Here is a 23,911-nt window from a genome sequence, read left to right as displayed (position 1 = left end):
GCCCAGAGGCCCACCGTGGGGACAGGGTGCCGTGGCTGAGGAGCTGGGGGGCCCTGGTCCGGCCGCCCGGACCGACGCTGGCACTGCCCCTACAGGGGTGCAGGGGCTGCTGACTGCCTCGGGCCGTGCGCAGGAGGAGAATGAGCTCCTGCAGGAGGAGCTGGCCAGGCTGGAGAACCTGCTGGCCCAGGCAGGCACTGAGCAGGACGAGCTGGCCAGCAGGTACCACATGCTCAGTGAGCGGGTAAGCGTGCGCACCGGGCGCGTGGCAGGCAGAAGGCGGCAGCCTGGCCTGCGGAGAGGCAGTCACCTGTTGGGACTGGTGGCCAGACAGCCGGGACCATCGTCGAGTCTTAGGACATAGAATGACAGGTGACGTCAGCCACAGCACATCTAAACCCCGAGCCACAGACGGGAAAATGGGCTGGAGGGGGAAGGTGATGATAGGACGGGTGTCCAGGCCCCCTCTCCCTCCTGCAAAGTCCCCCCCAGGTCTCCCAGCCCAGCTGAAGTGTTGACTTGTGTCCTGCCTGCCCGGTGGCTTTGTGGGGGCAGCCGGGTCAGTCCTGAGCCCTCAGCGCCAACACCTCACTTTTGGGGTCTGCTAGGAATTGGCCCCAACCCTCAGACAGAGCTTGTAGTAGAGAATTGGCTCTGCCCCCGACCCCACACCTTTTCCTGACAGCCGAGGCCAGGGAAGCCCTCAGAGGATAGCTGTGACCCCTGGGTCCTCTGTCCCTGGGGCACCCACAAGGCTTTCCCCCGCAGCAAGATGCCATGTGGTTATAATGTGTGGGGCTCGGGGGGCCTCCTGTTGTTCAGGTGGCGAAAACCATGGCAGAAAGCTGAGGAAACTTGCCAGGCCAAAGCCTCTTTCCAAGGTCTGCCACTCCAAGCCCGATGGCTCCTGACGCGGGACTGGGCTGCAGATGCCCAGCTCCCAGTGCGGGGTGCTCAGAGTCCCTGTTGCGTCTGGCCCACCCCACCGCTGCTGTCTTCAGAGTCCTCCTCGCACCATGTGGCAGGATACATGACCCCAGTTTCCGGAAGAAAGAACTGAGATTCAGAGCAGCCAGACTTGCCCAGGGCTGGGGTGCCAGTGTTGGAGCCGAGGCTGAACCAGGGGCTGGCCCTTTCCCCAGCATGACCAGTGACCCGTACCAGCTGCCCGAGGCCCCCAGGATATCCGGGGCTTCCGGGAATCGGCAGCACCACCAGCCCCCATACTAAACACCCGCTCTCACGGCTGCCCCCACCCCCAGTGAGCCCCTCAGGCAGGACCACGGGGGCATCCTCAGCCCCGTCAGCTCCAGGAGGACATCAGCGAGCTCGCCTGCCCTCCAGGGCTGTCTGTGGCCTGGGCCCAGTCGTGGGGGTGGGGGGCCTTCCTAGCACAGGGTGGGGAGATGTTGGGAACCGGTGGTGGGAATGGAAGCCAGAAATCCTGCGGACAGATTAGTAAGCCTCATGAGTCAGAACTGAACTCCCAGACCCCGCAGCTCAGCGCACATGTCAGGCTCCCACGGGCGTCTCAGCCTCCCCCTTGTGCAGGCGCCAGAGGGGCCCGGCCGCCCCCACGTCACCCCCAAGCAGATGGGCGGGGTGGGGCGGGGGTCGGGGGGGCCAATGTGACTGCTCTGTGGTCACCCCCAGCCCCTGCCCTGGCCTCCTGGCTCTCCTGATTTCCCCGTGTCTCAGCACCCCACCAGCCCGCCTGCTGGGCCTGAGTTCCCCGCCCCAGACACCCCAAGTGTGCTCTGGGTCGGCACAGCCAGGGGCAGCGCCTAGCCCCTCCTGTTCTCCTTGGAGCTCAGGCCCCAGCAGGGAGCCAGGAAGGACTCAGGCTCTGAGGCAGGCCTGGTCCAGCTCGGCTCAGATGACCCCCAGCCCCAGCAGGCGGGCTGGGGGTGGAAGCCACTCATGTGGCCATGGCTCTTGCCCACCTGTGGAGGGACACGGGGAACACAAGATTCCAGCAACGGCCGGGGAGGGGGGCAGCTGGAGGGGTGGGACCCCACCCTTTCGCGCTCTCCGCGGGGGTGACCCCAGGCCTGCCCTGCAGTTTCTTTATGAAGCAGCCCCGGGGGCTCCCCTCCTCAGCCAGCCGCAGGCACTTGGCCCAGGGTCGGGGGGTGAATGCCTGCCCCTCGGCCCCATCCCCATCGCGTGGAGGGGCCTCAGCCTCAGCAGACCCCTGCTGGCGGCCCGAGGGGCGCCCTCTCTCCCACCTCGGGGAGGGCTTTATGCCACAGCTGCCCTGCCTGGTGGGCTCAGGAGCTGCTGGCTAGGTGGGCTGCTGTCCCTCTCCAGCTCCAGGCCCGTCTGGAGACCACCGAGGCTCGGCTGCGGAGGTCAGAGCTAGAGCACAGCGTGGACCTGGAGGAGGCCCTGGGCCGTCTGGAGGCCGCTGAGCAGAGGTGAGTCAGGACTGATGCGGCCGTCAGGGCTACCGGGAGCTCGGCCGTCACCCCTGGAGGCAGCAGGCCCCACTATGCCTTGGGGCCGTTGGCCAGTCTCTTCCCAAAGTGACTCCAAGTCAAACTTGCCTGGACGCGTTGGCCCCAGGCTTCAGAGGCAGGGGAAGGAGTGGGCAGAGCAGGGTGGGGAGGGGGACCAACCGGCTGTGGGCCTCAGGTGTGGGGTGCAGGTCCCATAGGTCTGGGGGGTCTCGCCGGCCCTGCGCTTCCGAGCATGCCACCTCCAGGCCCCGACGCCACCGAGGCTGGTGCTCTGGCCAGTGCTGCAGGCAGGCCCCCTGAGCTGACCGTGGCCCTTGCTAGCACAGCTAGTCCTGGGGTGCCCATGGGTGCTTCCCTCAACCCCACCCTTCTTCAGTGCTCTGGCCCTGACTCCCAGGCCCCTTTGGCTCAGGCCACTCTGACTTCATGGTCAGGGGCTCCTCTGTCCCCCAGCGGCCAGCACGTGTCATGCCCTAGCCTGGTAACCCCAGCCCTCCAGAAGTACCCCTGACCCCAAGCTCTAGGACACCGTCCCCAGAAGGGAAGGGGCATGTCTCCACACTGCAGGGAGAACAGCCAGGAGGGGTTGAGCCCCTGAGCTCGGCTGCGTCTTCAGACCTGGGGGAGGTTAGGACATTTGTGGAATACTTCCCGTTACTTGCTTCATCCTCAGGGACTCTGGAAACAGAAGGAAAGTGCTGAGAAGCATTTTGAAAACCAGTTTTCAAAAAACAGCAGGGGCGGGGGTGAGGGGTCACAACCCAAGAGGAGGTGATGCTCCGGTTGGAAGGGGGGCAGAGAAGGTCCCTTTCGCGGCCTCGCAGCCTGGCCGGCAGGGCTCGCTCTCGGAGGGCCGCTCTACCCATCACGGCCAGTTTCAGTGGAGAGAGGACCCCACGGTCACAGGGGGGCTGCCCCCCTTCACGGGACGTCATCTCTCCACTGCCCTGCCCTTTCCTCCCAGGCCCGGTCCCCTCAGCTGCCAGAGCCGCCCCTCTCATGCGTCTCCGGGCTCACCCCTGCACCTGGGACAGAGCCAGCCGCACTCGTGGGGCCCAGCTAGGGACGCTCTGCATGGGAGGCGGAGGGCGAGCACGCGTCTCCGAGACGGAGGGTGCCGGGGGGCACTCAGATACTGGCCCCAGTTCGGGGAGCTGTGGGCACCCCATGGCAGGTGGTCAGTGCCGCTTAGCGGTGGCTTGGGGACCTTCACACCGAGCTGGCCTGGCCGGGCCCAGGGAGCATGGGGCTTGGCTCTCAGAGCCTTTGGAAGGAGAAGCCACCTGCCCATGGTCATGCTGCTGCGGTTTCTGCCCGGCCAGGAGCACCGGCCTCTCCCAGGTGAACACCCTTCTGCGGAAACAGCTGGAGCACATGAAGAAGGCCAACGACAGGCTGGCCGAGGAGCTGGCCAGGACAGCGGACAGTGTGCTCCATCTTCAGAGCAAGCTGGAGCTGAGGGAGGCGCAGCGCTGGACTGAGAGACAGGTGCTTTCCCGCTTTTGCCCACTGGCAGGGGACACCTGTCCCGGTGCTTATGGCCCACGGCAGGGGGGAGGCGGTGGGGGCTGGGAGAGAGTGAATTGGCTCTAGCTGTGGTTCCTCCTGGAGGGCAAGGCTGCTGACCTGCTGCCACACCATGTTCCCCATCGAGCTGGGCCACAACAGTCTACAGAGTGGGGGCACCATGTTAGGGAGGCCCTTCCTTGAGACCAGGCAGGCAGGACCCCAAGATCAGACTTGGAAAGTAGGATGAGGGCACAGGGTCCTGGCTCTGGCACGGCCTGCCCCATTCTTGAGAAAGAAGGAGGTCTCCGTAGGCCTGACTCCTGCTCGGGCTGCAGGGGTGGGGGGGCACTCGAAGGAGCCTGGGGCTACACCGTTGCTCCCAGCCCCTGGCCAGCGGCAGCAGGGCCCGCCCAGGCCTTGCCTGATCACAGTCTTCCGAAACCCTAAGCCCTTCAGGGGCTCAGGGCACAGTGCCCTAGGCCGCAGGCCCTGGGGGTGGTCGCTAATGGCAAGACCCCTGGCGTGGGCTGGGGGAGATGCTTGGGACACATCACACCCTGCTCCCCTGCCTGGTCCAGGTCTTCCCACGGCTATGCTTGTGGCCACTGAGTGAAAAGAGGCATTCATGCCTCTGCTCTGGTCTGTCCTTGGACACAGCCCCCTGAAAGGGGCATGGCCTGGGGCAAGGTGGGCCTCCACAGCTGTGGCCATCTCTAAAGGGAGCAGGTGTCCCCACGGCCTTCCTACTGTCCTCTGCCGGCGCCACTGGCAGGATTTTTCCCAGACACCACCTGGAAAATGGTCGCTTCCAGGTGAAAGCAGAGGCCAAGGGCAGCCAGCGTGCCTGGGCCTCAGGCTGATCACACCCAGACGTCCCTCAGACAAGCCCACCTCCCAGGGCCGTCCTGCACTGCCCGCCCAGCATCAGGCGGAAAGGACAGCCGGCTGGGCCCCTGCAGGCCCGGGGCATTGCTGCCACGCAGCACGGCTTGGCCCCTGTGCCCGGCCATCTGTGGCTGTGGTTCCGTGGGAGGCCGGGTGGGCCCTCCTACTGTGCAGAAGCAGAGCGCCCACAGAGGGAGAGTGCCACCTTTACTCGTGTCACCGAGAGGCCGTGTCTGTCCCCGCAGGGTAGTGGCTGACAGCAGGGGGCCTGTTAGAGGCAGCCCACGACCCTGCCCCCGCCTCCTCCTACAGCCGGGCTTGTGACCGCAGAGCGGAACAAATGCCCTGGAGGACAGGTCTCTAGTTCAGCTTGGATTGGCTTGTCAAGGGTCTTCATTTCCCCCTTGGCCGTGAAAGAAGGTCTCATGGTCGGCGGGTGCTCTCTCTCAGTACCTTAAAGACCCTTCCCTTGTCCTCTGGCTCTGCGGTTGCTGCCAGAAGTCAGTGCCCGGGGCCTTTGATGCCGGTGGACTCCCGGCAAAGGTAATCTGTCCTCCCACCAGGCAGCTTTGACGTCGCCGTTCTGCGGTTTTACTAGGATGTGTCCCTGTGCAGATTTCTTTCTGTTTATTCTGATTCAGACTCATCAGGATGCTGTGTCTCTGTTACTTTTGGAAAGTAGCCCTCACGTCTCCGAGCGTTGCCTGTGCCCATCCTCGCTCCTCCCAACCCCGAGCAGGCCAGCTGCTCTCACGACCCCCCGAGCCCCCCAGGCTTCTGAACCTGGCCTGTCTTCTCTCTGTCACCCTGGATTGTATTCTAGACAATTTCAAATATACCTACCTGGTCAGCTCGTCTGTCTCTGGTGTCCAAGCTCTGTTAAACCTGCCTGCTTTGTTAAATTCCAAATATTGTGTTTTTCATCTTTAAGAATTCTGGTAGATTCTTTTCCAAATATCTTACTCTTAACTCACATGTTCAAACCTCTCGTCTACTTGCTGACGCGTCCTGAAAATGGTTATGTTCTCCACTGTGTCTGATGTTCCAACATCTCAAGTTCCTTAAGGTCTGATTCTATTGTTTCTGCTGGCTTTTGATCATAGTGCTCTGTTTCCTTGTGTCTTTGGTGATTTTATTTTTTTATTTTAAACCAAGAGCTATTTATTTTTCTTGGAACTTTGTGAAAGTTCTTTGGAACCTGGAATGGATGTGGTATCTTCCAGAAAGGGTTTTCATTTGCTTCTTACAGGTGCATAGGGGCTCTGACAGTCTTTGGGGCCACAATGAAGTACATTTTCAGCCTGAGTTGTTTTTAAGCCACCAGGTTATATGACTTCAGACTGAAAACTACAGGCTGCCTTGTCGCCCCGTATCCACAGGGAAGATCCTTTTCCTTCCCATTTTACCACCAGACTGCTGTCACAGCAGCACAGACCGGGGCTTATGTTATGTTAACATTAATTCTCACAGTTCTAGAGACAGAAAGTCCAAGATCAAGGTGAGAGACTATTCAGTGTGTGGCCAGGGCTGCTTCCGGGGCCCGGACAGCTCCTTCTCACTATAACTACACAGACACACGCACACACACATGCACACGCACATGCACATGCACGCACACACACACACACACACGCATGCATGCATGCACACATGCCCAGACAGCTCCTTCTCACTATAACTACACACACACATGCGCACACACACACACACATGCACACACACACACACGCCTGGACAGCTCCTTCTCACTATAACCACACACACACGCACACACACATCCACACATGCACATGCACACATGCACAAACACACACACACCTGGACAGCTCTTTCTCACTATAACCACACACGCACATGCACACACACACACATACACACCTGGACAGCTCCTTCTCACTATAACCACACACATGCACACGCACATGCACACACGCACACACGCACATGCACACACACACACACGCACGCACATGCACACACGCACACATAGTGGAGGGGGTGAGCGAGCTCCCCAGGGCCCCTTTATGAGGGCGCTAACTCCATCACGAGGGTGGAGGCTGAAGGCCCCACCTCCAAATCCCATCCCACTGGGGATTAGGTTTCAACATTCAAATTTTAGGGGACACAGGCACTCCATCCACGGTACCTCCTTACAGTGTCCTGCAGGCAGGGCTGGTGTGTGCATGCGTGTGTATGTGGGCACGTGGGGGTTCTGGTCAGGCACATCTGGCGCCCCTTAGAGAGCAGCTTTGAGACCTCACTCATGAGTGTGGGCAGACTCCCCCTTTGGATGGACCCCAGGTTTTTCTCTCAGTCCCCTGAGCCCCTGTGGTCAAGGAAACATGCGCAAGTTGCTGTTTGGCAAGAGGTTGCGTGTATTCCTCTGGAGTTCCTGACCTCGCCGGTTCCTGGCCTGGGTGTTCCTCCCCACGTTGGCCAGCCCAGCCTTGCATCCCGGAAGCTGTGCAGTCTGGAATCTAACATAGTTTCATTGTAATTATTGGGCAGGCCAGGCCAGGCATCTGCTCCCCCAGGAGGCAGGTCTAATCCCTGCTCTTTGAGGATCGCAATGCGGGTGGGGAGAGCGGTGCAAGTGTACAGAGGAGTCTGGTCCCAGGCACGCAGGGGCCTACAGCGACGTGTTTCTGGGCTCAAGGGGGGACCTCAGATGTGGGATCAGGACAGGGGATCGGCAAAGGCTTTATGAAGGAGGGAGGGTGTGTGGGTCTTGAGAGCCAGCAGAAGTGAAGGCACGCTGTCCAAAAGCAGCGTTCGAGAGGCACTTGGAACAGGCAGGGAGGGCAGAGGGAGTATGGGGCAGCGCTGGGCCCGCGGAGAGCCTGCTGGGGTCGCGGGAGGTCAGCACTCAGGACACAGCCAAGTGCAGGGCCTGGGAAGGTGGTGTGGAGACTCAGGACCCCTGGGCTTCAGCTCAGTTCCCTGAAAGGCCGACACTGCTGGCCACACATGGCCCCGTCCCGTTACTGCCCCCAACTCCGTCCCCTGTCCCTCCCCCACAGTCCTGCAGTGGTCTCCTGCTCCACCATTACTACCCAGTTCACTCTGCCCTGTCTCAGCGGGCGGCTTCTCCACTTTCCCCTCTGTGAGCTCCAAATGGTAGAGGCGTCTGTGTCCCTGGCACCTTCAGGGACCAAGCCCCACACCTGGACATGTTAGGGGCTCCCCTAGAGTAAGAGCTGCTCTCTTGGTGCTGGAGGAGGAAGGGAAGCCTCTCCCCCTCCCTGTGCTGGCTGGGGGTGGGGGGCGCACAGTTGCTGAGAGCTGCAGGGAGACCAGGCTGGGTCAGTCCTGGTTCTGGGCAGGACCTGGATGTGGTCACTTCCCCAGGTCCTTGGGGTAAGGGAGTGAGCACTGCTCCCTAGGAAGCAGGCAATTTGCATTATTTGGGAAGATAAGCCCATGGGAAAGGGGGCTGCAGGAACTTAGGTGGTGCTGGGTCTGCTGCCTGCCGTGGGAGCCAACCCAGCTTGGCATCCAGAGGAGAGGGCTGTGGAGAGGGTGAGTGGGGTTGCAGGGCTCCTCTCACCTCCCATGCCGGAAGCAGACTCAAGCCTCTTGCTTTCAGATCCAGCACACACACTCAGGGGGGCCCCAGGACTTCCTCCTCCTGTGGAGACAGGTCACTGCACTCCGCATACAGCTGGCCGAGCTGCGTGCGACCACAGAGAGGTGAGGGCACGGGGCGCATGGGGTTGGTCCCGTGGGTGTGGAGGAACGGACAGGAAAGGCGAGCGATGTGGGAGAAGCACAAACAGACAGAGCAAGGTAGGCAGGGGTGCAAGGGGAGAGAAGGCAGCGGGGCAGGCCCGTCAGGGGGATGCTGCAGAGCGGGGGATCCACAGGGCAGAGCCTCAGGGCCCCTCGGATCCCTCTGGCACCTCACACAGGTCTGGTCTGGGATCTTTGAGGTACATGTCATGTCAGGATCCCGTTCGCATAGCAGGAGACTGAGGCTCAGAGGTTCAGTGTTGTGCTGGAAGCAGAGAGCCTGTCCTGGTCAGCCTGGCCAGCCCCCGCTCCCCCTCCCCGGCTGGGATGTGCTGGAGGCTTCTGAGGATGGCAGGGGAGGGGGTTGGCTGTGGGCAGAGAGCAGGGCCCAGGTGACCAGACCCTGCCTCTCCCAGCCGCTCGCAGCCTTCGGGCCCGGAGCCCGCAGACGGTCCTGAGGCTAAGCTGGGGTGCTGCCCTTGTATTCCAGGGGTCTCACAGACATGCGAGCGGAGGCGGCCAGGACAGCCTGGCGCCTGCAAACAGCCTGCCTGAACCTTGACTCCAACCTGCGTCTGTCAGCCAGCAGCGGGGCCGGTGCCCTGGAGCAGCAGGCCCTGCAGGCTGTGCAGCTGGAGCGGCAGCTACGGGACAAGGTGCGGGAGATGCTCCAGCTGCAGGGCCGCTGGGACGCAGAGAAGGTGGCGCTCCAGGCCAGGTGGGTGCCGGGCGGCAGGCAGGCCGGGAGGCTGGACCTCCCAGCCCTCTGCTCACGTGCATGGTGGCCCTCCTGGTGGCAGAGGGATGGTCCCCAAGGTGGGCTCACAAGTCCCTAACCAACCCCTGGAGGCCAAGCTATAGCGCCCGAACTTTGAGGGTTTCAGGGGACGCTGCAGTGGATGCATTTGGACTGCGTCCTCCTAGCTGGGTCCCAGAAGTGGACTTTTCCGTCCTAGAAGCACATCCCTCCAGAGGTGGGCTCCTGCTTTGAGGTAGCCCGTTTAAGAAGCTGAGGCAGGTGGAGGGGCCCAGGTCTACTCCTGGTGCAAATGAGCCTCAGAGCAAGCACACGAGGTTTTGGACGCAGAACCATGTCGGTGGCTCAGAAATCTCCAGTGGGCAGCTTCAGCAGGCAGTGGGGAGACAGGGCCCCAGGGAAGGCCTAACCTGCTGGCCCTGGCGCACAATTCCACAGAACCTAGGGTCACTCGGCCACAAACACCTGCAAGCTGAGGGGAAGAAACCTGCCCTACCCTCAGGGGGCCAGCTGAGTCCAACAAACCCCAGAGCAGCCCCAAAGGAGCATGATGGCCCAATGCAGCCTGCAGGGGCTTCACCCCAGGGCCTGCGCCAAAGATGCTGGGGCCTCAGGAAGGGAGACCCAGGTGCACGGAGGGGAGCCAGGGGTCTTTGAGAAGAAGCTGGCTCCTGGGAAGGAAGGGACAATGACATCACTTGTTGTTAGATTTCAGTGGCTGAGGTGCTCTAGGCAGAGGAAGCAGCTGGACCAACGGCCCTAAGGACAGGGGCAGGGCCTCAGGGGCCACTGGCCATGATGCTGGAGAGCAAGTCAGGGGCAGGGTGGTGGCCTGAACTCTGATTCTGCATGTTGCTCCAGAGACAGTGGGGGCCACTGAAGGTTCTAGAGCAGGAGAGAAGTGTCTGACCAGGCAAGGGACTAAGGCCCGCTCGGCCAATGCCAGGGTGTAGACCACAGCACAGGGGGAGTGTGGACACAGCCCGTGCATCTTCAGGGCACCCCTGCACTCTGGGCTTTGTTCTCTGCTCCGACACCCTTTCCCGGCCCCCACCTTTTCTCCAGGGTCTCCGAGCAGGCGCTGCTGGTGGAGAAGCTCACAGAGCAAAACTCGAAGAAGGAGGCAACCATCTCTTCCCTCAGAATGCATGTCCAGAAGCTGGTGCGTGGGGCTGTGAGAAGCGTCAGGTCTGCGGGAGGCGGGCACAGGGTGGGAGTTCGGCACCGGCCCCGCTGAGGCATCTGCCCAGAAGCTGCTAGAGGACACCTCGGAGGAGGGAGCTGAGTCCCTGCAGCACGTTCTGAAGAGCATCACAGAGGTGCAGGCCGTCTGGGTCCTTCCTGCGGTAACGCGGCAGAGGAGCTAGGATCCTGATGGCTGACCCTCCACAGGATCTGGAAGGGCCTTGCTTGGCCACAGCCCTGAGTTCTCTCCCTCCATCCCTTCCTCTCTGTACCCTGAAGGTGGCCCGGGCAGACGCCGGGGGCCCGGAGCTGGCGTGGGGTGGCAGCGCTGGAGCTGAGGAGGCCCGGGGCCCGCTGAGGAGGCCCACGCGCTCTGCGTCCCCTCACCAGGGTGTGTCCCCACCGCGGGCCCGCTCCCCGGACACCCCGGACCCCACACTGCAGGCCGTGCAGACAGCCTTTGAGAGGTGGCAGCTGCGGGAGCAGGTGGGCAGCCACGGGGCACCGGAGGCAAAGCTGTGTGCGGAGGGCCATTACCCGGCCTGCCCGTGGCTCACCCAGGGCCAGATACCCCACGGGTCACAGGAAGGGTGGCGGGGGTGCCACCGAGGGGAGCCAGGGGCCTTTGAGAAGGAGGTGGCTCCGGGGAAGGGTCTGGACACAGCCAGTGTGTCTTCGGGCCCCCCCCCCCCCGCCCCGTGAGCTGCAGCCCCAGGGAGGGGGCTCTGGTCTGCAGTGCAGCTCTGCTGGGGGAGTCTGGTCCAAGGCCCGCCTAAGCCAGAGGGGGCTCACGCTGCACCCCCGCCCCGGGCAGGAACTGCGCCTGCAGCTGGAGTCTTCTCAGGCCGTGGCCGCCAGGCTCCGGGAGCAGCTGTCCGAGAGCCAGCAGGAGCTGCAGGCCTCAAGGAGACTCCTGCAGGAGCGGGTGCGGGAGCAGGTGCGGGAGCGCGAGGACCTCTTGCGCAGGCTGCGGACGCAGAGCCGGGAGGCGCAGCACTGCAGGGCGACCAGTGAGCTCCTGCAAAGGTGACCGCAGGGCTGAGCGGGGCAGGCCAGGCAGCGCCAGCCCGGGGGCGCTGCCTGCAGGAGAGAGGGCGGGCCCACCTCCAGGACAGAAACTGCTCCTGGCAAGGCCGCCCCCCTTGGCCTCCTTTCGCCCCCTCCGCCCCACAGCCCCCTGCCTGCTCTGAGTCTCCGTGCCGTCACCTGGGCCCACCTGGGCTGCCTCTGCCCAGGCTCAGCCTATGCCCTGCCCCCTCCGCCTGCATCCCCCAGGTGCAGCCCGGTTCCACTCGCACGCTCTCTCCCCGCTCCTGCCCGCCGCCCGACTGCAAGGACTCCTCCCAGGGGTCCCGTCCGTCCTTCAGATGTCCATCTTGTCCATCCTGTTCTCCTTCCCTCCACATCCACTGGGGTGGCCTGAGAGCCCTCCTGCGCTGTCCTGCGGGTCTGGCAGCCTATGGTGCAGTCGGCCCTGAGGCTTTCTGGATGCTTCTGTGCACACCTCAGTGCCCTGGGGTCGGTGGGAGTGGGGAAGCGTGGAACCTCCAGAGGCCCACAGTCCTGAGTGAGGGGCTGGGAGGGGCTTCCCAAGTCCATACTGTGCCTGGGCTGGGACGTGGGGGCCCGCAGGCTCTGGCTAGAGGAGCAGGTGCTTCCCAAAGGGGCCAGGAGAGGGAGCAGGCAAGGAGGCTGCCTCCCCTCATCCCCCCTGGGGGCGGGGGGGCTCCTTCTCTGGGTGACCCGGCAGTGTCCTTGGTGCTGAGACCAGGGATCTGAGGAGAAATGAGCCCAACCCTGCCTTGAGAGGCCCCCGGGGAACAACCCGGGCAGAGGAGTTCAGCCTGGCGTGGGACATGGCACAGAGGGATGGAGGAGGGATGGAGGAGGCTGCCTGGAGGGCCGAAGCCTTCCTGTGGCGGGGGAGAGGCCTCCCAGGGGCTGACAGGCGCAGAGGTGGGGGAGTGCAGAGCCGCTCAGCGAGCAGGGTGAGGCTGGTGGGGTCCATCCCTCCACAGAGCAGAGGGCAGTGCGGGGTGGGGGGGGGCGGGCAGGCTGCAGCGCCCGGGACGGGTGGGCCGGCTCGGGTGGGCCCCTCAGCGTTGGGGGCGGAGAGGCCGGATCCCACAGGACTTTGGGAAAGGGAGGCTTCAGGACTGGGTGCTCCAGGGGCCAGGACCCGATGGGGAGCCACTGAGGCCCGGACTCCTGGCTGAGGGGTGGCATGCAGAGAGGACTCGGGAGTGGGTCAGCCCGTGAGCACGGCTTTGCACAAGGGTGCTACACCTCAAGGGCCCGGGGTCCCTGTCGGGGCGAGCTGAGCAGGGTGCAGGCAGAGGAGGGGTCCCGTCCTTCCCGCTGAGTTCTGCAAGGACTAGCTGAGCTTGCCCTGTGCGTGCCAGAGGGCTAAGCACAGGACACACCAGGAGCAAGACCCTTGAGTGCTTTCAGGGCTCACAGAAGCCGTCCAGGAGGGGATCAGCCTGCCCAGGCCAGGGGTGGCTGGGTGTCTCCTGTCCCCCACCATGCTTCCCCAGGAGGCTGCCCCGAGTGGCCCCCTGGCCTGGCACCCCCCCCCCCCTTGCCCTGCCTGCACTCCCGGCACTGGGCCGAGGTCTGACTCTACCCAGGGTGTGTCCCTCGGCTCCCCTTCCCGGGACCCAGTCCTCGGGCTGCCCCAACCTCCACGCCCCTGTCCCCAGAGAGAAAAGGGCTCTGGAGACTGTGGCGGAGGGGATGAGGGGGAAGGCGGCCCTCTGAGACGGCTGGAGGTCACAAACTGTGGGCAGAGCCGAAGGAAGAGCGGGGCCGCAGGGCGAGCGGGGCCGCAGGGAGCTGGAGACCAGGTGGGCTGGGCAGACGGGCTGCCACGCCTCTCAGCCTCCGTGTCCCCAGCCACACACGGGACCACATCCTTACCAGGCTCATCTCCGGGAGTGGGGGTGCTTGATGGGACAGCAGGGGCGAAGGGTTCTCCAGAATGCCCCAGCCTGGGCTGTCACCCCCGCCCCCACACCCCTGCTCCAACCTCTGGCCCAAGGCCTACTCCCCGCCCCAGGGGCAGAGGTGGGCCCTGTGAGCTGTGTGAGCACACACACTCCTCACCCAGGGCTGTCAGGGTATGGACCAGGAACACCACCGTCACCCCCCCCCCCAAGCCCTGAAACAGGGCTCATGAGCTTCCTGGCCCTGCAGGGCCACCCATGCTCCTTTGGGGCTCCCTGGGCTCAGAGGGAGTTGCGAGCCATCACCCTGCCCATTGTGGCCCCCTCTTGCCCTGAGGTGACCTCACACCCTCTGCCCTCTGGTTTCTGAGCCTCAGTCAAGGGCGCCTAGAACAGCTGGAGGAGAAGGTCTCGGGGCTCAAGAAGGAGCTGGTGGCAGCCCAGGAGGCGCTGGACTCGGCCCGGCTGCAGAGGGACGTCCTGGACAGCGAGAGGGAGGGTCTGCACAGAGCCCTGGCCCGGGTAGCCCTCCCCGCTCGCTCTCTCCCACCCTGGGCTCTGGCCTGCCCCCCTCCCACTCACTTGTCTCCTCACCCTCCTGGGCCCTTAGTCCATTCGCAGAGTCCCCAGCCAGTGGGCGCTGGCCTATCCTCCCTGGCCCCTGGCCACACCTGCTTCCCCTTGGTCTCCCTCGGCTACCCTGCCACCTCTCCCGGCTGCAGCCTGAGGACCCAGGGGGCCAGCGTCCACCTCAGAGGCCTCCCCACCCTGCCCCGCCCAGAGCTCCCTCCCTCCCTGGCACAATGGCTCTCCGCCTGTGGGAAAGGTCTGCGCGTGGATCCCAAAGTGTCATCGGGGTGACCGCACCGTACCCCCTGCCCTAGGCCGAGTCCAGCAGCACAGACCTGGGACTGCTCGTGACGCGGCTGAAGTCGGAGGGGGTGGAGCAGAGGGACTCCCTGGCCAAGATGGCAGCCCTGACGGAGGCGCTGGCTCAGGACAAACGCAACCTGAGCCACCTGGTCCTGCAGGTGAGGCTGGTCCCCAGGCTGCTCTCAGAGCCAGACCCACCCGGCAACCCCACCCCTCCACGTTCTCCGTTCCTGCCCAGACTGCAGGGGTCAGGGGGAGGAGGCATAAGGGAGCCTGCCAGGCCCTGCGCTGGCTGGGCGGGGTGCTCAGCCCACAGGACTGAGGGCACACAGGCGTGATGCACGGCGCGTGGTGCACGGGCCTGACCCGACGCCTCCCTGCCCCCCTGCTGGCAGCTGGAGCAGGAGCGGGACCAGCTGCGGGAGCAGCAGAAGGCGCTGGCGCGGGAGCTGGAGCTCATGCGGACGGCGCGCGGGGGCCTGCGCCAGGCCTGCGGGCACCTGGAGAAGCAGCTGCAGGGGCAGGCGGCCCAGTTCCAGCAGCAGTGGGCCCAGCTGCAGGAGCAGGTGGGCCAGGTGAGGTGTCCGCAGGGCTCCTGGCTCCCACTCCCACCCAGCAGGGCCGCCCCGTCTCTCCGGGGTGTGGAAGGCCACGGGTCACCTTTAGAAGTCACGCTGGCTCAGGACGTCAGCACCGGTGCTGTCTGCCGGCAAAGCTGAACCGCCAACCAACGGTCAGCTCAAAGCCCGCCGTGACACTGGCCGCCCGGCGGTGGGGGGTAGGAGACGGGGCGGGGAGGGATAAGCAGAGAACAGTACGTGGGGCCTGTCCCAGAGCCCCCGTCAGAGGATCGAAGGCCTCCGCCCCGTGACTTGCACACACTCGGGGGTCAGGCGCGTCACTGCTTCCTCCTTTGTCCCATTGCTTACCTCCCTGGACCGCCTCCACGCTCGCTGTTCCCGCGTTGGCTCATGTGTTCATTCTCCGACCTTCCCTGGACCCCGGCCTTCCGAGGAGGGCAGGCTCCGTGGGGAGTGGCACTGGACCACTTCGCTTTCCTCCAGTCCCGGCCTGTTGCCCCACGTGGAGCCCTGCGCCCGCAGTCTCCCCCCCCCCCCGGCGGTGTTGGGGCCCCCTGCTCTGGGACTCAGCTCCGAGTCCTCCTCCCTTCACTGCAGTGTGATTTGCACTCAGGAGCCAGCCTGCCGTTCCACGAGTTGCGACCACTACGTGCACCGTGTGGCCGGCACCGATGGGGACGGGGACGGTCTCCCCGGGGCCTCGGGCTGCCCCGCCCCCAGGCAGCCTCTGTGCCACGCGCCCCCCACGCACGGGCTTCACCTGTCCGAGAGCTTCTGGTAAACGGAGCCAGAGAGTCGGGGCCATTTTGTGCCCACCCGCTCTCTCAGCGTGCCGCCGGTGGGCGTCATCCTGCCACGGGCAGCGAGAGCTCGGGGCTTTCGACTGCATAGTAACATTCTGTGTACAAATAAACCACATTCGCTTTCCCATTTCCTTGCTGCTGGACATTTGGGTTCTTTGCAGTTTGGGTTGTTATGCACAAGATGGTCCTGGACACTGGTGTACAAGTCGCATCCGTGTATGGGGAGGGAAATCGTGGCCATTTGGTAGGTGTACGCTGAATTTAATAAGAAACTGGCAAGCGATTTTCCAAAGTGATTATGTTAGTTTATCTATACCACCAGGAGCCAGGGAGCTTTCAGTGGCTCCTTGGCCTGGTCCACATTTGACCTCATCCACTTTTACTTTTTAGTTCCTCTGTGTGTGTGAAGTTATACACCGTTGTGGTTTTAATTTGCACTTCCTGGATAGCAAATGATCTTGAGCACATTTTAATGAGCCCATTGGAAATTTACATACCTTATTTTGTCAAGTGTCAGTTCAAATCTTTTATTGGGTGTTTGTATTTTGGTTATGGACATCTAGGAATTCTTCATGTATCTTGAACGCGAGGGCTTTGTCAGACAGATGTACTTGGAATAGTTTACTCCCCTTTTGTGACTTGCCTATATATTTTCTTCCTGTTGTTTTTGGTGGACAGAGAATTTTAACTTTGGTAAAATCCAATTTGCCAAGTTTAAAAAAATGTATGGTTAGGATTTCCTAGATCCTGTCTGAGACATTTTTTGTGTAGCCCAACGACAAGCAAATACCCTCCTGTGTTTTCACCTAGCTCTTACATATAGGTCTGTGATCATTGCAGGTTGATTTTTCTGGATGGCAGTGGTTCTCAAAGTGTGTTCCCTAGGCCAGCAGCATCAGCAGCCCCTGGGAACTAGTTAGAAACGCAGGTTCTCAAAATGCTCCGCTCAAAACCTACTGAATCAGAAACTGCAGGATGGGTGGCAGAAATCTGGACTTTAAGGAGCCCTCCAGGTTATTCTGATGCCCCCAAAATGTGTGAATCACAGGTGTGTTGTGTGAAGTAAAACTGAAGCCCGTTATTTTTCATACAAATGTCCAGCTGTCCCAGCACCGATTTTTAAAGACTGTCCTTTCTCTCCTGAATTACCTTAGCGACTTGTTGAAAGTAAATTGAACATACATATGCATATATGTGCACAGATCAGATTGTCGATCTGTGCAAATCAACCTGCTCATTCTTTCCCCAAAACCACACTGTCTTGGTTACTGTAGCTTCTCAGTAAGTCTTGAAATTAAGTAGCATGAGTCCTCCAATCTTCTTTTTCTTTCTTTTTTTTTAAGATTTTATTTATTTGAGAGAGAGATAGCAAGACAGAGCACACTTGGGGTGAGGGGTAGAGGGAGAAGCAGGCTCCCCGCTGAGCAGGGAGCTCGACGCAGGGCTCGATCCCAGGACCCCGAGATCATGACCCAAGCCAAAGGCAGACACTTAACTGACTGAGTCACCCAGGCGCGGCTTTATTCTTCTTTCTCAAAATGGTTTTGACTGTTCTAAATTTTTTACATATCCATGTACATTTCAGAATCAGCTTGTGAATTTCTGTCATTCCCCCCACCCCCAAAAGCTTGCTAGAACCTCGATTGACATTGTGTTGACTTTATAGGTCAATTTCAGAAGTCTGGACACCTTAGCGTCATTGCAGTGTCCCTCCGTGAAGCTGTGGTATGTCTCTTAATTCTCTCAGCTGTGTTTTGTGCTCAGTGTAAAAGTCTTACCCGTTTGATTAAATTGATTCTTAAATTTGATATTGTGAATTGCCTTGCTGTTTTAATTTTATTTTCCTAGTGTTCATTATTAGTGTAGAGAAGTACAGTCTCATCTATGAACTTGGAGTCACGTGACCTTGCCAAGTTCACTCGTGAGCTCTAGGATTTTCCATGTTCATAGTCATGGCCTCCGTGAAAAGCAACAGTTTTCTTTCTGATCTCGGTGACTCTTATGTCTTCTTCTCTTGATGCACTCGTTAAGGAGCCTTGGAACAAAGTTGTAAAGACGGTGAGAGTGCTTATCCTTACCCCCGACCCCGGGAAGGAATTTAGTATTTTGCTTCTGTACGACGTTATTGATGGGCCTTTCACGGCTGCCCCTCATCACACTGAGGATGTTCCTTTCATTCCTAGTGTTCTGAGAGGGGTCCTCATCGTTTTTATCATGGATGGGTTTTGAATTCTTTTAAATGTTTTTTCTTTATCAAGATGATCACATCATTGTTCTCCTTATTGTTAACGGGCTGAATTATGTTGGTTATTTTTTGAATGTTACACCAACCTTGCATACCCAGGATAAACCCTACTTGGTCCTAGGTTAATAGCCTTTTTATATATTTTTGGATTCAATGTTCTGTGAAGGATTTTTGCATTTATATTCATGAAGACTAGTGGTCTGTGATCTACTTTTCTCATCATGTTTTTGTCAGATTTGGACCCAGGGCCTCATAAAATCAGTTGGGAAATTTACTTATTTCCTGAAAGCATTTTAACGGATGTTATTTCTTCCCTAAATGTTGGTAGAATTCACTAGTGAAGTCATTTCAGTCCGGAGTTTCCCTTGTGAGAAGAGTTTTGATAATGAATTCAATTTCTTAAACATGTAGGCTCCTCGGGGCTCCTGTCACCTCATGTCTCTGTTCTGTTCACTGATGACTTCGCTCATTGCACTTTCATTACCTCGCAGATCAAGCTATTTTCTCATATTCTCCGTGTGACTTCTTTTCTGACCTGTGGGTTATTGATGTACGTTGCCTAACTTCAAACATACGGATTGTCTAAGTACCTATTTGTTACCCATTTTTAATATAATTCCATTGTGCTCAGAAAACATACTCCAGGGGACACTTGGGTGGCTCAGTCGGTGAAGCATCTGCCTGATTCAGCTCAGGTCATGATCCCAGGATCCTGGGATGGAGCCCCGCATCGGGCTCCCTGCTCGGTGGGGAGTCTGCTTCTCCCTCTGCCACTCACCCCGATTGTGCTCTCTCTTGCTCTCTCTCTCTCTCTCAAATAAATAAATAAAATCTTTAAAAAATAAAGAAAATAATAAAAAAAGAAAACCTACTCCATGCTATTGGAATGGATCTAAAGGCATGTTTTATGGCTTACAGGTGCTCATGTGAGAAGAGTGTGCACAATGCTATGGGTGGATGTAAGGTCTATAAATATCAGTTCCAACATGGTTGAAATTTTCCATGTCCTTACTGGCTTTTTGTTTGTTTGTTTTACTTGTTTTATGTATTGGTTTTACTTGGCTGGATGTGTTTGTCTGCCTGTTCTAACAATTGGTGCTGGAAGGGCATTAAAATCCCTATCTGTGATTGTGGAATTGTCTATTTCAAACTTTAGTCCTGTCCATTTTTGCCTCATGTTTTGAATTCCTATTATTAGGTGCATACACATTTAGTATTTTAAGTCTTCATGATGCATGGACTTCTCATCATCATAAAATGTCCCCTCTTCTTTCCAGTGACACTCTTTTCCTTGATATCTATTGGTATTGATAGAACCACACTAACTTTCTCGTGGCAAGTGTTTTCATTGTATATCCTTCAATAGATTTACTTTCAATTTTTCTGTGTCTATATATTTAGAGTGTAAAAAGCATATGGTTGGGTCTTGCTTTTATGTTTACTCTGACAGTCTCTACTTGTTAATTGGAGTGTTTGTACCATTTACATTTAATGTAACCGTTGATATGCTTGGTTTTATTCTGCCATCTCAGTACTTGTTTTCTATTTGTCGCATTAAAAACACATTTTTATGGGGCGCCTGGGTGGCTCAGTCGTTAAGCGTCTGCCTTCGGCTCAGGTCATGATCCCAGGGTTGTGGGATCGAGCCCCGGATCGGGCTCCCTGCTTCTCCCTCTCCCACTCCCCCTGCTTGTGTTCCCTCTCTCGCTGTGTCTCTCTCTGTCAAATAAATAAATAAAATCTTCAAGAAAACCCACCACATTTTTACATTCCTTGTTTCTGATCTTATTTTGGGTTAGTGGCATATTTATGTAGTATTCCACTTTATGTTCTCTATTGGTATTTCTCAGCTACACTTCTTTTCCTTATTATTTTAGTAATTACTCTAAAATTATGATATGCATAATTTATATTCAAATATTATACTACTTCAAAAACAATTTAAGACCTTCACAACATGTATTACATTTATCCATCCCATCCTTTGTGCTCTTGTTGCAATATATTTTATTTCTACATGTGCTGTTATAAACTGTACAATATATTATTCATATTTTTGCCTTAAATGGTCACTTTGACAATGCACACACACACACAAACACACACTTCAGTTATCTGGCCAAATGCTTTATCTTCACAGCATATTAATTGTAGTCTTTTTCAAACCTTTATCTGATAACTCCAACATCTGCATTCCTGAATCATTCTCTTTCTATTGTCTTTTTATCTCTTGGTTTTCATTCATGTGGTCTTGCCTCTTGATATGCATAATAATTTTGTTGAATAAGACTTTATGTTTTTGTAGAGATAATTTGAGACTCTGAATGATATCAACTTTTTCCAGAGGGAATTTGCTTTTGATTTTGGGAAATCAGAGCAGGGGCAGATCGCCTTTAGCCACTCTGAGCTCAAGCTGGTTTGTAAGTGGGTTTCAGTCTCCCATGAGGAGCAGCCTATTTCTGGTGTGCTCCAGGGTACAGCACAGCTCTCCCGGGCCCCTCACTGGACGTGTTGGGTGCTGACCGGGGCCTCTAGCTTCTGGTGGGTCCTACCTCCAGGTTTTGTTTTCCCAATTCTGTTAAGAGTTCTGCCCCAAGTTCCACCTAACTTCTCAAATTCTCGGCTGCCACTTCTCATTCAGATTATAGTCCCTTGGCCCTATACTTCTTTGGAGTTATATTTTTTTTAAAAGCAGTACCTTTTTTAAAAACAATACAGAATCTGAGTCTCCCCTCCCCTCTGATCTCTTCACCTCTCACACCGCAGCTGCTTTGGTAGCTTTGAACTCCAGGTTAGGTCTCCCTAGTCTTCATAAGCCTGCTGAGACCCTAAGTCGAGTTCCCAGCCTTTTAGCTAAGGCCTTATGCTTGGCTGTGAAGGCTCTGGGCCTTGCAGTACTTAGGAGCTGGCCGATACCACAAGGAAAATCTCTGGTGGAGTGTTGGCTCGGCTGGAACCACGTGTCCTTGGGTCTTGGCCGCTTTGGCACCTGTTGGGCCCTCATACAGGTAGTTATGTTGCAGGTGTGCTGCATAGATTTTCCAGCTGCTCCAGCAGTGGGAGCGTTGGTCTTCAACCACCTCCTTCACCATGATCAGAAGCGGAAAGTTCTGGTCTCGACATGTGAAGAATTTTTTTTACAGGGTGTAGAATACTAGGATAGCCATTATTTGCCTTTAGCATTTTGATGAATTCATCCTACCGTCTTCTGACTTTCGTTGTCACTGCTTGGAAATCAGATGTCAGTCTTAGTGTTGCTCATTTTAAGGTAACGTGTGTTTTTCTCTCTGGTTTTAAAAAGTGTATTTCTTTATCTTTGGTATCAGAAACTTCACTATGCTCTGTCTCTGTGACATTTTCTTTGTATTTATCCTATTGGAGGATTATGGCTCATTTTAAATCTGTAGCTCGATGGATTTTACTGGATTTGGGACATTCTTGTGCAGTATGTGTTCCGACAGTCCGTCTCCTCTCCTACTGCAACTTCAATCATACGCGGTTGGGCCTTTTTACCTCGTCACATGTATCTGGTACCCTCTCTTCTGTGTTTTTCATCCTTTTTTTCTCTTCATGACTCAGTCTGAATACATTCTTTCATCTGTCTTCCAGATGAGTAGTCCTCTCTTCTTTCTAAGCTGGCATCGAACCCATATATTTGTGAATTTTGATTATTTTAAGATTAGATTGTTTCTAGTTTCTAGTTCTGTTGGGAAATTCTACATCTTGCTGTCCGTCTTCTCAAAGGTCGAATTACAGCTATTTTAAACTCTGTGTCCAATGACTCCAATACCTGAGTATCCAAGAGGGCAGGGAGGCATCGGTATTTATTTTATGTCCTTACGTGTGTTTTTTGCCATACGATCCTATCTCCTGATATGCCTGGTAATGCTGATTAAATGCCAAGTATCATAGGTAAAAAAAACTGTAGGAACAACTTGAGGACCTTGATGACGCTATTCTTCTTCCAGAGAAGACTTCCTTTGGGTTCTGGCAGGCAGTGAATGATCACCATAGTCCCTGGTTGAAGTGATTCAAACCTGAGCTTCAGCTTTCATGAGGGATGATCTATTTCTGATTCGGTCCCACTGCCAGGGCGAAGCCCTGTGGTGAATGCAACTAAAAGCCGGGGTGTTTGTAAGGGCCCCTCTGCTATGATGGTTCTGAACTTGAGTTTTTTTCCCCTGAGGCCGTAGCACTGTCAGAAGCGCTCCTCAGCTTCTCAGTTTCTCAGCCAAAACTTCGAGGTCAGCAAATTCTGAGGAGAGAAGAGATGCCAAGTGGTGGGCTCATTCCTCTGAGTCCCCCCCTCTAGGCCTCGGCTCCTTTTGCCCCCACTGCCTCTCTGAGGCCTCATACAGATCCCCGGGTCACATTCTGTCTAGATTCTTGTGATGTTCTTGATGGAAGTGTTTGTCCACAGCAGTCTGGTCCTCACTGCCATTGCTGTGTCATAGTTCCTGCCCCCTGGACACTTGGGGCCAGCCAAGGTTCCCATTTAGACTAGCGGCTGACTCTTCCCTGGGAATGCTCGGTTCAGGGACTGCTCCAACACGGCTGCAGGAGTGGAGGCCCCTCTGCTGGGGAAACACACATGGGTACTTCTGAAGTCCAATCTGTCTTCTGTTCACTCTCCTCCCCATCTTTTCCTCCATGTCATTCTGCACAAAATTGCTTCTTTTCTCTTGAGAGGCCCCTCACCCTCCCACTCTGCCAGACTGTCCCTCCCCGCCCCCGCCAGGTCACATGCAAGAAACAGGCCTTGGAAGAACAGCTGGCCCAGAGCCTGCAGGACAAGGAGGCCCAGATGGACACTCTGCAGAGGGCCCTGCAGGAGAAGGAGGCTTTGTCTGAGGAGCAGACCCAGCTGCTGGCCAAACAGCAGACCCTGGAGAGGCAGGTCCAGCTCACAGCTGAGGAGGCAGCTGACCTCAGGTACCTGGGGCCCTACCAGCAGGTTGTGTCCACATGGCCTCACCCTGCAAGAGCCTGGAGTGTGGCAGGGGGCAGGCACTTACTCAGCGACCGTAGGGTGAAGCAATTCTGTCTACGTGGGAGAGAGGCTGTGAGTGAGGGGCAAACACAGTGCCTGGATAGGAGGAACATCTAGAAGTGAATGTAGTGAGGGCCCTGGGATGGCGCCCCTGAGCAAGGTGGCTACACTGGCCAGATTGCAAGGAACCAGAAACCTGGTTCAGACCAGCAGAAAGAAGGCATAGGATGTCTTGCTCATGGATCTAAGAAGTTCAGGTACACATGGCTTCAGGCAATGCTGGATCCAGGCGCTCCCACAGTGCTGTCAGAATCCTGTCTCTCCCTGCTCAGTTCTACTTAACTCAGGGGATTTTGTTCTCAGGCAGGCTCAGGGTGAGAGGTGGCAAATGGTCAGTGGCCACTCCAGACCTCCTCCTCCATTGGACATACTGCCCTTCTCCCCACAAAGCCCAAGAGCTGCTACTATTGGCCATCGTGAGCCATCTGAAGGCCCTGAACCAGTCCTGGGAGTTGCAGGGCTCAGATTGGCAGGCTGGAGTCATGGGTCCATCCCTGAAGCCAGGGACAGTGTCAGCCCCAGGGAACCATGAAGTTGAGGGCAGGGTGAGCTTCAAAGACCTTCGGGGCCCCCTTCCAGAAGACATGAAATAGGCACTTGGAGGTAAGGGTGGGGTGCCTGTGTGCTATTGCCCAGTGAGCTGAGCTGGTCCCAAGGTCTCTGTGGAAATCCAAAAGCTGGTCGCTTTCTGCCCCCAAACTTGTGGGCTCTCTTGAGAACATCTAAGTATTTTTTAGAAAGGTTTCCTCCTGGAATTCCAGAATATGGGGGTCACGAGAACCCTTCAAGTCCCAGGTCCTTAAACATCCTCACAGACAAACCTTCTGCAAATGAAAGCTGACAGAGAAATTGGAACAGAAAACCTAACGAAGGCTACTCTGGGTCAGCAG

At 57.4% G+C, this 23,911-nt stretch overlaps 1 protein-coding gene across 1 annotated transcript in view; it reads left to right on the top strand.

Annotated features, from left to right (window-relative positions):
• The window catches only part of CROCC2 (ciliary rootlet coiled-coil, rootletin family member 2), a 64,145-nt gene that overhangs the window by 10,213 nt on the left and 30,021 nt on the right, over positions 1-23,911 (top strand). The window contains exons 3-14 of the mRNA XM_073888826.1: positions 96-244; positions 2,311-2,417; positions 3,782-3,947; positions 8,440-8,543; positions 9,073-9,300; positions 10,405-10,501; positions 10,804-11,010; positions 11,339-11,550; positions 13,847-13,991; positions 14,354-14,500; positions 14,738-14,917; positions 22,710-22,903. Coding sequence (XP_073744927.1) covers positions 96-244; positions 2,311-2,417; positions 3,782-3,947; positions 8,440-8,543; positions 9,073-9,300; positions 10,405-10,501; positions 10,804-11,010; positions 11,339-11,550; positions 13,847-13,991; positions 14,354-14,500; positions 14,738-14,917; positions 22,710-22,903 — 1,936 coding nt within the window. The remainder of the gene's footprint in view (positions 1-95; positions 245-2,310; positions 2,418-3,781; positions 3,948-8,439; positions 8,544-9,072; positions 9,301-10,404; positions 10,502-10,803; positions 11,011-11,338; positions 11,551-13,846; positions 13,992-14,353; positions 14,501-14,737; positions 14,918-22,709; positions 22,904-23,911) is intronic.

Source organism: Callorhinus ursinus, unplaced genomic scaffold (assembly GCF_003265705.2).
Source record: "Callorhinus ursinus isolate GAN/ISIS: 27379988/994484 unplaced genomic scaffold, GSC_fseal_2.0 scaffold96, whole genome shotgun sequence".
NCBI lineage: Eukaryota > Metazoa > Chordata > Mammalia > Carnivora > Otariidae > Callorhinus > Callorhinus ursinus.
This window is presented reverse-complemented; position numbering and strand designations above follow the sequence as displayed.